The following is a 12,972-nucleotide window of genomic DNA, read 5'->3' on the forward strand; positions in this document are numbered from 1 at the left end:
GATCTTGACCTAGTGACCTACTTTCACATTTCTGTAGCTACAGCCTTCAAATTTGGACCACATGCATAGGTTTGTGTACAGAAATAAACTTTGACCTTGACATTGACCTAGTGACCTACTTTCACATTTAATTTGGACCACATGTATAGTTTTGTGTTTAAAAATGAAATTTGACCTTGATTTTGACCTAATGACCTACTTTCACATTCCTCAAGCTACAGCCTTCAAATTTGGATCATGTGTATAGTTTTATGTACCGAAATGAAAGTTGACCTTGAGATTGACCTAGTGACCTACTTTCACATTTCTGTAGCTACAGCCTTCAAATTTGGACCACATGCATACTGTAGGTTTGTGTACAGAAATAAACTTTGACCTTGACATTGACCTAGTGACCTACTTTCACATTTTTGAAGGTACAGACTTCAAATTTGGACCACATGCATAGTTTTGTGTTCCGAAATGAAATTTGACCTTGATTTTGACCTAGTGACCTACTTTCACATTTCTCAAGCTACAGGCTTCAAATTTGGACCACATGCATAGTTTTGTGTTCTGAATTGATTTTTTACCTTAATTTTTACCTAGTACCTACTATCACATTTCTCAAGCTACAGCCTTCAAGTTTGAAGTACCTGCATAGCTTTGTGAACAGAAATGAACTTTGACCTTGAAATTGATCTAATGACTTACTTTCACATTCCTAAAGCTACAGCTTCAAATTTGGACCACATGCATGGACCACATGCACAGTTTTGTGTACCGAAATGAATGTTGACCTTGATTTTGACCTTGATCTAGTCTTGAAATTTGGAACATTCAAAAATGGCTCAGTGGTGGGTACCAAGATCACTCTGTGATCTCTTGTCATGAATTCACAGCTTGTAAAGTTACTGTAAAGCATTAAGGAATATGCGTACAAGTGGTACAGATTGTGCCCTCAAACTTGCTGAAAGGAAAGATAATTTTTTCCATAATGTAATATCCTTACAGGAGGCTTTTGCAAACAGGACTGTACAACTCAGTGCCAACGAAATAGAGCGCATGAAATCAGAACGCAAACAAGTGAATGATGAACTTAAAGCGGAGACCGAGGCCCTGGAACAGGTGAAAGCAGAGAGACGAAACATTGAAGCAGAACTGCTGAAGATGAAGCTTAACAGAGATACAAATGCTAGAAAGTTGAAGTAAGATTTGAGCTCAATTGAGCTTTTATGATCATTTGATGTACATCCATTGTCAGTCTATCATCCATAATTTCTCTAAAAAACCATCTAAACCATCAAGCCAATTTCAGCCAGACTTCACAGGAATAGTCCTTGGGTTATACCCTTTCAGATTCATTAAGATATTTTTCATCTGTGTAGAATTCTTGCTGCCATGGCAACGTAAAGGAAAACTCTTTAAAATCGTTTCCTCTGAAACTGCTGGTCGATTTTGAACCAGTTTTACAAAATTTTTTACTGAGTGACCCTCTGCAAAATTCTTTCAGATCATTTAATTGTTTTACTTATCAGTCTAATGCATGTTGTAATATTACGTAATATACCATAATCTTGCCAATGGATTGTAGGGAAATGAGTGATAAGTTGTCAAGGAAGGACAAGGAATTGGGAAATGTTCAGCAGAAATTGATCGATGCTGTTGAGGAGGAGAAGACAATTGCCGAGGAAAGATTGCGCCATAGCCAGGCCGATAGAAGACATATGATGAATGGACATGTAGATATACACAGCGATGATGAGGATACACACAGAGGTACTGTGAAATCATTTAATTTCGTGGGCATGAAATTTTGTGGTTTTGGTCAAAACGGCAATTTCGTGGGGATGTGAATTCGTGGATTACAACTTTTGAACATAAACTGAATGGGTATTTTACTTGTTCGTTGGGTTTAAATTTTGTGGATTGACTCAACCACGAAATCCATGAAAATTACTCCCCAACAAATATTAATGATTCACAGTATACTGTGAAAATGTTTAATTTTGTGGGTATAGAATTTCATGGTTTTGGGATATGAATTTGTCGATTTCCACTTATCAGGATGAAAGAAGGAGAATTTGTCTGGTGGAGATTTATTTTATGAATTGACACAATCACAAGATAGGTCCAAGGTCAAGGTTACACTTGGAGGTCAAAGGTCAAATAGCTGAAATTTATGTCTGCTCCATATCTTGTAAATAGCAAGGAAGCTTTTCATAAAATTGGCATCACTTATAAACTTGTTTTGCTCTGCACGCATAGTGCACAACTTGAGTCACTAGGCCTAAGGTCAAGGACAAAGATCATAAAGCTTAAATTCATATCAACTCCGTATCTTCTAAACCACTAAACGTATTTCATAAAGTTAGCATCAGTTGTTCACTTCTTCCAGACGACATGTAGAGTGCACAACCCAGGTCATTAGGTTCAAGGTCCAGGCTATACTTAAGAGGTCAAAGACCAAATAGCTGAAATGTGAGACCACTCCATGTCTTCTTAACCACTGGGAGGATTTTTATAAAACTGGCATTGATAGTTTACCACATCAAGACAACATGCAGAGTGCACAACCAAGGTCATTGAGTCGAAGGTCAAGGTCATACTTGAAGATCAAAGATCATGATCATAACATTTTACTGTCCTTGTATTACAGTGGCATCTGGGGATGTTAATTGCCTTTCGTGATAGCTCTGTTTATTTTTTCAGATCTGCAGCGAATAAAGAGAAAGGTTAGAGTGAAGAAAACAAAGGCCGATGATGATGAATACTCAGAGAAGAATGCCTGGAATGATTTACTCTCAGATGATGACAGTCTCACTAACGACCTGCCCCTCCACAGATATGGGTAAACTTTAAATAATTATTTTCTTCTTGAAGGAAATTTGTTGGAATCTTTGATAACGTGACCAGTTTTTGTTCAATTTACTTCAAGTTTAGTGTGTGTAAGCAAGAAATATGTGCTGTATCTGGTATAAACTTACAAAGATTGAAAGGTGTCATATTGGGTCTGTAAAAAAAAAAGAGGTATAGACTTTGCTGACCAGATGGTGTACTTAGAACATAGTTATTTTATTCATTTTGTAGTAGCTACTGTTATATGAGCCGCGCCATGAGAAAACCAACATAGTGGGTTTGCGACCAGCATGGATCCAGACCAGCCTGTGCATCCACGCAGTCTGGTCAGAATCCATGCTGTTTGCTGAAGGTTTCTGTAATTGCAATAGGCTTTGCAAGCGAACAGCATGGATCCTGACCAGACTGCTCGGATGCGCAGGCTGGTCTGGATCCATGCTGGTTGCAAACCCACTATGTTGGTTTTCTCATGGCATGGCTCATATCTAGTATACTGCTTAATCTTTGTAGGATACTTTGTTAAGTTAGAAGAATTGTCTTAATGCAAAGTTTGATTAAAATTTGCCGTGAAATCAATTAATCAGTTAATAATTCTGGACATGGAATTTGGTGGTTTCAACCAAAATGGCTATTTTGTAGGGATATAAATTTGTGGAGTTTGGCCTTTGAACCTAGAATTATTGGGACTTTACTTCGTTATTGTGATCAGTGGTTGTGAATTGACTCAACCACAAAATCCAGCAAAATCAGTCCCCACGAAAATTATTTATTTCAGAGTAAACAGTCTAAACTAAATAAAGCTGATAGAAAATTTTCATATTAAATTGTGCTTCCAGAATGCACCACTTCAAAAAAGTTTGAAGTAGGACAGGGGTGCCCCCCAATGCCTTCAGGAATTTCTCAGGAAGGGCTTGTAATAAACTTACTGTAAAGTTGATGTATACATCAATATTATAATTATGTCTCCCCCAGGGGACATATTGTTTTTGCCCTGTCCGTCCGTCCGTCCGTCCTTCCGTCCGTCCGTCCGTACGTCACACTTCATTTCCGAGCAATAACTGGAGAACCATTTGACCTAGAACCTTCAAACTTCATAGGGTTGTAGGGCTGCTGGAGTAGACGACCCCTATTGTTTTTGGGGTCACTCCGTCAAAGGTCAAGGTCACAGGGGCCTGAACATTGAAAACCATTTCCGATCAATAACTAGAGAACCACTTGACCCAGAATGTTGAAACTTCATAGGATGATTGGTCATGAAGAGTAGATGACCCCTATTGATTTTGGGGTCACTCTGTCAAAGGTCAAGGTCACAGGCGCCTGAACATTGAAAACCATTTCCGATCAATAACTAGAGAACCACTTGACCCAGAATGTTGAAACTTCATAGGCTGATTGGTCATTAAGAGTAGATGACCCCTATTGATTTTGGGGTCACTCTGTCAAAGGTCAAGGTCACAGGGCCTGAACATTGAAAACCATTTCTGATCAATAACTAGAGAACCACTTGACCCAGAATGTTGAAACTTCATAGGATGATTGGTCATGAAGAGTAGATGACCCCTTTTGATTTTGGGGTCACTCTGTCAAAGGTCAAGGTCACAGGGGCCTGAAAATTGAAAACCATTTCCGATCAATAACTAGAGAACCACTTGACCCAGAATGTTGAAACTTCATAGGATGATTGGTCATGAAGAGAAGATGACCCCTATTGATTTTGGGGTCACTCCATTAAAGGTCAAGGTCACAGGGGCCTGAACATGGAAAACCACTTCCGATCAATAACTAGAAAACCACTTGACCCAGAATGTTGAAACTTCATAGGATGATTGGTCATGAAGAGTAGATGACCCCTATTGATTTTGGGGTCACTCTGTCAAAGGTCAAGGTCACAGGCGCCTGAACATTGAAAACCATTTCCGATCAATAACTAGAGAACCACTTGACCCAGAATGTTGAAACTTCATAGGATGATTGGTCATGAAGAGTAGATGACCTCTATTGATTTTTGGGTCACTCTGTCAAAGGTCAAGGTCACAGGGGCCTGAACATTGAAAACCATTTCCGATCAGTTACTAGAGAACCACTTGACCCAGAATGTTGAAACTTCATAGGATGATTGGTCATGCAGAGTAAATGACCCCTATTGATTTTGGGGTCACTCTGTCAAAGGTCAAGGTCACAGGGGCCTGAACATGGAAAACCATTTCCGATCAATAACTAGAGAACCACTTGACCCAGAATGTTGAAACTTCTTAGGATGATTGTACATGCAAAGTAGATGACCCCTGTCGATTTTGGGGTCACTCCATTAAAGGTCAAGGTCACAGGGGCCTGAACATTGAAAACCATTTCCGGTCAGTAACTTGAGAAACACTTGACCCAGAATGTTGAAACTTAATAGGATGATTGGTCATGCAGAGTAGATGACCCCTAACGATTTTGGGATCACTCTGTGAAAGGTCAAGGTCACAGGAGCCTGACCATTGAAAACCATTTCCGGTCAGTAACTTGAGAACCACTTGACTCAGAATGATGAAACTTCATGGGATGATTGGTCATGCAGAGTAGATGACCCCTAACGATTTTAGGGTCACTCTGTTAAAGGTCAAGGCCACAGGGGCCTGAACATGGAAAACCATTTCCAATTAATAACTGAGAACACTCCACCCAGAATGTTGAAACTTATAGATTATTTCTCTGCAGATGTTAATTGTAACACCCTTTTGTTTGTTAGGTCACTTCTGTTAAAGGTCAGGTAACAGAAGGCGTTACTGATAACATTACGATCAATAATTGGGAAACATATAACCCAGAGATTTGAAACTTTCTAGATGATGTGACCATTGAGAGTAGTTGATCCCCATATTGATTTTGTGAGTCAGTCTATAATAAGGTCTAGTCACAGTGACCTGTTCTTCTTGAACTTGTTAATAAATCATTTTTGAATGCAACGTTGATAACAACTTGCCGTAAATGATTGAAATCTTAAATTGATGGAATTTGGTGGATTAAGAATGGCTAATTGTAGGATAATTGGATGCCCTTGACTAATTATTGGACGTTTACTGTTTTGTGATCATTAATTGATCACACAAGGTCCACAGAAAGCCACGAAAGGACTTAGACCATCAGCCAAGAGTGTTAAACTATTAGCGGATGAGACATTGCTAAGTAATGATCCTTTGCAAGCAACCATCAAAAAAGTCTCTTTGACTTTCGACAGTGACCCCAATCTTAGTATTTCCTATGAAGGCTTTGCAATGGGAGAACTATGTCGCTTTTGTACAAAACAATTTCTAGTTTGAAATTGAAGTACTCGTCTCTGTTTAAACATGTAGAGGTGTATGAATGTTATTTCAGTTTGAAGGAACATGTATCGAAGGAGAGCAATGCTATTTCTGCATCCAAAGAGTTTCTACGAAAACAGCGTCAGTCACTTAAACGTCGTCAAGCAGCATTACAGGCCGCTAAACAGGAACTTGTGAGAGATATACTCAAACAGAAACAAGGGGTAAGATCAATTTGAACGGTCCTAGAAATAGTCTAAAGTTTCCTGGCTCTGACTGGTTCTCTTTTGAGCAAAGCAAAACTCTTTAATTGAAGGTTGGCAGTATGAGACTAGGTCAGTTGTTGTACAAAAGGTAAAATATGTTTTCAGTATTCACATTGTGCTTTTAGTGGTTAGAACATTTGAAAATACTTACACTTCTCTACACATGTTTCTTTGTAAAGGAATCTAGGATACCCTTGTGCACATATTTGTGAATTATTTTTTGGGGTTCTTTTGATATTAGAATGATAGAAAGACTGTTTTGTGGAGTGTTGAATGATATACTTGTATATGAATAATTGATGGATTTATCTTTCACTTGATTTACTTTGTAGACGTTGTCACCAGAGAGTGCGCATGTACTTGATGATGTTAAACAGAGCCTGGAGAAGGAGGCCATGGAACTGGACCGTATGACTGTACAGATGAATGCTGGGAACCGGCTTCTCAAAGAGAAGGAGAAATATCTACACAAACTCAAGTCCAGGGCCTCTAATGATGTAAGTATTGGTTCATGTTGACGACATTTATAAGACTACTGTAACAGTGGAATTTGTGTGAAAGTATGTCTGTGAACAGAAACCAGCTGGCTGTAATAGTCATATTTAAACATTTATATTTTAAGCTGTGGATAAGGTCCACTTTCAGATATATACCCCTTCCTTGCTCTCACATGTGTGGCCGTTAAATACAGGAATACCTGTCCAGCCATTTTTGTACCCCCCGACAACAAAGTTGTAAAGGGGGGTATACTGGTTTCAGGTTGTCTGTCTGTCTGTCCGTCTGTCTGTCTGTCTGTCCGTCTGTCCGTAGACGCAATCTTGTGCGCACCATCTCTCCTTATCCCCTTGACAGAATTTAATGAAACTTCACACAAGTGATCAGTACCAACAGTAGTTGTGCATGGGGCATGTTAGGTTCTTTTAGAAAAAAAATTTGCAGAGTTATGGGACTTTGTTTTTTTTGTTACCATACTATATACATAGACACAATCTTGTGTGCACCATCTCTCCTCATCCCCTTGACACAAATTAATGAAACTTCACACAAGTGATCAGTACAAACAGTAGTTGTGCATGGGGCATGTTAGGTTCTTTTAGAAAAAATTTGCGAGTTTGGGATTGTGATCAACTGTGTGTAATATACTATATAACATGACACAATTTAGTTGAAACCACTTCTCTCATCCCTCTTGACACATTGTGTAATGAAACTTCACACATAGTATCAGTCCAATAAGCACCGTAGTTGAGCATGGGCAGATTAATTTCTTTCAGAAATAAAAAATTGCCAGATTATTTGGGACTAGAAATTGTTTTTATTTTTTTCAGTACAATATATTACATGAGACACATTTGACCACACATACTTCCAATCCCCTTGACACAATTAAGTGAAATTAGCACAAGTGATCCAGTACTCAACCTCTAGTTGTGTCATGGTGCATGTTCTACATTCCTTTTAGAAAATTTTTGAATAGTTATGGACTTTTCTTTATTTAACACTACTGTAATACCACTACACATTCTATATACATATCAAGTCCCATAATATGCAATTTGTAGTGCGTCAATGTTCAATGTATCTGTCCATGCAGCGGGCAGGTAATTTATCACCTTCATGAATAGTCTAGAGTTGAAAAATTACCTTTCTTTCGTACCGATAGTGATTCTGATCGGACTGCGTCACCTTTATAACACATCATACAATCCACCACAACTCAAACTTTGACTGTACATGAAGTGTACATGCCTCAGTCAAAAACAGTCTAGATAACTTCCTATCACAGGATAATGATCCTCCAAACCAGTCAGAAAAGTCTTTAGGTAACTATTCCCTCATATCACACGTCTAGATAACATATCGCTCACCTCAAACAGTCTAATACAATCTCCATCCACATACAACCTCACATCAACACAGTCTAGATAATCATAGTCTTACAAGTACACATTAATAATTCCTCACATCAACACGTCAAGATAATATATCCCTCACATCAACACAGTCTAGATAAATTAGATCCCTTAACAATTCTTTCTGTCTCGGATCTACATGTATCCTCTTGACTGCGTGTGTCTTGATAAAACTACCCTACTTCATTTATAACAGTTTTAGATATACATATCCTCTGTTTTCATTCAACACAGTCTCAACAGGTAGTATCCTTCACATCAGCAATGAGTCTGACATACTGTCCTACTGGTACAAGGCATAATGTTGATAACATGATCCCTCAATCAACCGTCTAGATAATCATATGCCCTCATATCACAATCTAGATAACATAAGCCTCATCAACACGTCTGTACCAGATCCTACATCACCAGTTAGTCATATCTAATACAATATAGAAAATTCTCCAATCAAAAACAGTTAGAAACTCATATTCACTGCTACTCAAAACGCAGTCTGAAACATTCAGAGTCCAGCTCGAAATGGCTCTGAAAAATCTAATACAATTTTGGATCTGATACCAATTGAATTCAATACAATAGTTCGACTTGATGTAGTTTGATATTAAAATCAGCAAAGTTTTGGTTTTGGTTGCTTGACAGAGTTTGTTAGCCACAGGGTGTGGAATATGGGATTCAGAAATTTTAATCTCATATTGGCAGCTCGCCTAACATATACTTATCGATGATATGATCTGTTTCAATGCTTTATGACATATATTATGCTTGCATAAGGCAGCTGATGATTGACACTGTTGACATGATTGATGGGAAATGTAGCTTCTAACACATTCATCACACATGGTACTATGGGCAACATTGTACACAGGGAAGTTTTGAGTATAGTCATATTGTATAACATTTTCTTTTTATATATTAAAAGTGTTTCCATGATTCTTTTGACCACAACTGCACTTAAATTGCCCCAAAAGTACAAAACAATCGGGTCGCGAAAATACGTGATATTTGGCACACTATTTAATTACAGCTTTTTGTCAACGTGTTTCCAAGGCTTTTTTCAATAAATAATATTTTTAAGTGTCTAAGAACGTTTCTACTTACGCTAATGACAGTATGCAGGCAAATTTATTTGTTGATTTTTTTTAGTTTGCCCGTATCGGCCATGTTGCTAAAAATAGAAACAAGACTGAGTTTTCCGATTATTTCTGGGTTTAATTTGCAAAACAGACATTTATTTTATCTTGGTAAAAAATATCTGGCCTGTAATATTTCAACATGTACATTCGCGTTCTTTTTTTCAAAAAACTTTGAGATTTTCTCACTTAAAACAATTGCATATCAATATAAAAAAATGCCGATACAAATTGCTTTAAGTGTCGTCTGCCGACTATTGAGTTGAAGAAAATTTGCGTTGGTGTTTGCAAATGTTCTCAAAAAGTAGCCTGCCAATGCAATGTGACTTAAAAACTGGGTTAGTAAGATTGCATTCCGGTTATAATTTGTTTAATTGTCGTCTGCATTCTACCGCCTTAGGCAACGTTGTCGGCATAGTTGACACGTGTTTGGAATACACGAGGCAATAAACAGTCCGCTTTATCGATTTTTCCACACTAGCTGACCGCGGGTGGCATAATTATTTATGCAACTATCAAATAAAATAATCGCCAGTTCAAGTCGCCAAAATGAAAAAATATGCGCCATTTAAATAAAATAATCGCAAATGGCGATAATGGCAACTGACAGCGTGAGCCCTGTAGGGATCCCTTAAAACCCCTTTAAAACTTCCTTTTGCAATGTCTATTTGCTTAGGGACTTCTGTACAATGTATGGCTCTGACTGTGTTTGCTGCATTCTATGCACCCTAGAAATCTACCCTAACCTTCTGATTTTTGATTAATTTGTAAGAATATATACATCTGCCTTACTGCTTTGTATTTCAGCATTACACAAACAGGTAGATCCCTCACAACCAGCAATGATGTCTGCACAGTCCACTGGTCCTATGCTGGGTGACAGAGGGGCATTGGATAACAGTGACCCACTGGCAAAGTCACTCGTCAAAATCAATATGGAACTGTCTAAGGTTATACAGAATATAGGTTCACAGCATAGTGCCTCGAGTACTCCTGTTCCAGGATCCAATACCCCAGGTAGCTGCTATGAATTAATAGAATAAAGGAAAGTGTTCCTAAATCAAAATACAGTTGAAACTCCATATCTCGAACTCGCTTATATTAAAATTCTGGCTATCTTGAAGGCATTTCGAAGTCCCATCCTGAAAATATGTGCATGAAATATCATCTTAAATCGAGTTTTGGTTATCTCGATCCGTTGGATTTCAAGATACTGAGTTATTACTGCAGTTGATTTAAATATCAGTAAAGTTTTGGTTTTGTTCTTGCTCAGCAGTTTTGTTGGTCATGTTGCAAATTTAATCAGATTCCACCATAATTTTATATTCAGAATTCTGCAGCCTCCTACATATATACATGTAATAGCGATGCTTGATTTTGATATTCTGTTTTACCATATTTCTATTATAGAGCATACCTTTGAGCTTAGTAGGTATTGCACTGTTCTGATTATATAAACATACACAATATTACAAAGATATGAATGGTAATAGATAATGTACTGGTATCATATACTCAACACAGAGGTCAAAGGTCACAATGGAATATACTATTTTGAGGTTCAAATTTGTTTTGACAGACTGTGGAGACCTTTTTTGCACACAGTTTAGCTCAAGTAAATTGTAACCTAAATATATTTTTTCTCCTCTTTTGTTTTTTATGGGGAAATTTTATAGGGATTTTTGTTACAGGTCATACGCCCTCGACTTACATCCCAGTTTATGCTCCAGCCTCTCCCATGCCTAGTAGCAGTACACCTGGAAGCACCCTGCCAGTGCAAGCCTGGCAACCAACAAGTGCAGCAGGACCTGTGCATGGGTCCAACCCATACCTGTAAGTATTAGTTACCTTATTTTGTTTGCACACCCAGCTCGCTCCTTTTATTTTTTGAAGTGGTTTTTCAGGAAACCTGTTTTGTAGTGTTCATGGTCAAGGTCAGGTGAGAGACCCAGGACCTTCATGGCTCTCTTGTTAACAAAACTGATTCGAAATTTCAAATTTTATTTGTCTTTATGAAATTTACTGCAATTTTAAAACTGAGTCACATTTGTGTAAAAACAAAGTCACTTGGTCAAATCATAAATAATCATGTTTAGCACTATAGAAATCACATAAGTGACTAGATCTTCACAAAGTTTTCTTGTCTATGTTCTCAGTTCACAGAATTAGAGGGCCTCATGGCCCTCTTGTTTTGCTTCCAAATGTCATGATCGAAAAAAGTTCTGTTTTATTCTGGAATCATAACTAATCTCATGTCATAAATACATGTCTTTTTAATGTTTGCAGATACAATCCTCAACATAAAGTGGACTATGCAAGTCTAGTTTTAAATGCAGAACAATCTCTTGAAAGAAAATGGAGAAAATATTTCGGAGGTACATTTCATTTTATTTGAAGCTTTTGAATTTCAATCTTATGCCATCATGCACAGTGATTTGATATGGACTGTTTATTAGTAAATTATCTTCTTACTGTTAGTATATGCTTTTGTAATTGTCTATAAATTCTGTGTAACAAGAATTTTGTGGTACTTAATAACTTCAATCTTGATAATACTGAATTTTTAATTTTCAAAAATTTTTAGATGTTGAAAAATCTGTTATGAAAATTTCGATTTTGTATATATTACATCTAGAGGCATGCACTTTGAAAGGTTTAGTATGCCACTGTTTGATATTTTACAGATCGCCGTCCCCCGCTCACAAGTGCCACAGGTTACGTGCCATCAGCTTCTGTCACATTTGGACATACACCTATCAGGTATTTATTGACAATAGCTTCAAGTCTGTATTAATGTACTGTGAAATCATTAATATTCGTGGGGGACTAATTTTCATGGATTTTGTGGTTGACTCAATCCACAAAATTTAATCCCAACGAACAAGTAAAATTCTCATTCATTTTATGTTCAAAGTTGAAATCCACAAATTCATATCCCCATGAAATTGCCGTTTCGACCAAAACCACGAAATTTCATGCCCACGAATTTTAATGATTTTACAGTATATTCAGCTGGTGACCTGATGGCTAAATATTTTCCTGTTAATAAATGGAGACTGCATTGGCTTTGAACAGTTGTTTTTGGTGTTAGTAGGTCAAGGTCGCAGTGACATTGAGATGAAAAATAAAATGCTACTGCCATCAGACTATTACTTGCCAGTAGAGGATCATTGTTGTTTTTAGAGTCAAGAATGCAAGGTCACAGTGACCTTGACACTAACAAGGGTTCAGGATTTATAGCTTATCTATGGGTAGTAGATAACTCTTGTTGTTTATTGGGTCAAGAATTCAAGGTCACAGTGACCTTGACACTAACAAGGGTTCAGGATTTATAGCTTATCTATGGGTAGTAGATAACTCTTGTTGTTTATTGGGTCAAGAATTCAAGGTCACAATGACCTTGACACTAACAAGGGTTCAGGATTTATAGCTTATCTATGGGTAGTAGATAACTCTTGTTGTTTATTGGGTCAAGAATTCAAGGTCACAATGACCTTGACACTAACAAGGGTTCAGGATTTATAGCTTATCTATG

The 12,972-nt window shown here is 37.5% G+C and overlaps 1 protein-coding gene across 1 annotated transcript in view; it reads left to right on the top strand.

Annotated features, from left to right (window-relative positions):
• Positions 1–12,972, top strand: part of LOC123559395 (centrosomal protein of 164 kDa-like) — a 67,246-nt gene that overhangs the window by 41,146 nt on the left and 13,128 nt on the right. Inside the window, exons 24-32 of the mRNA XM_053516865.1 lie at positions 994–1,187; positions 1,574–1,758; positions 2,692–2,830; positions 6,199–6,349; positions 6,724–6,898; positions 10,245–10,454; positions 11,129–11,270; positions 11,724–11,812; positions 12,122–12,197. Coding sequence (XP_053372840.1) covers positions 994–1,187; positions 1,574–1,758; positions 2,692–2,830; positions 6,199–6,349; positions 6,724–6,898; positions 10,245–10,454; positions 11,129–11,270; positions 11,724–11,812; positions 12,122–12,197 — 1,361 coding nt within the window. The remainder of the gene's footprint in view (positions 1–993; positions 1,188–1,573; positions 1,759–2,691; positions 2,831–6,198; positions 6,350–6,723; positions 6,899–10,244; positions 10,455–11,128; positions 11,271–11,723; positions 11,813–12,121; positions 12,198–12,972) is intronic.

The sequence above is a fragment of the Mercenaria mercenaria genome, chromosome 10, assembly GCF_021730395.1.
Source record: "Mercenaria mercenaria strain notata chromosome 10, MADL_Memer_1, whole genome shotgun sequence".
In the NCBI taxonomy this organism is placed as follows: Eukaryota; Metazoa; Mollusca; class Bivalvia; order Venerida; family Veneridae; genus Mercenaria; species Mercenaria mercenaria.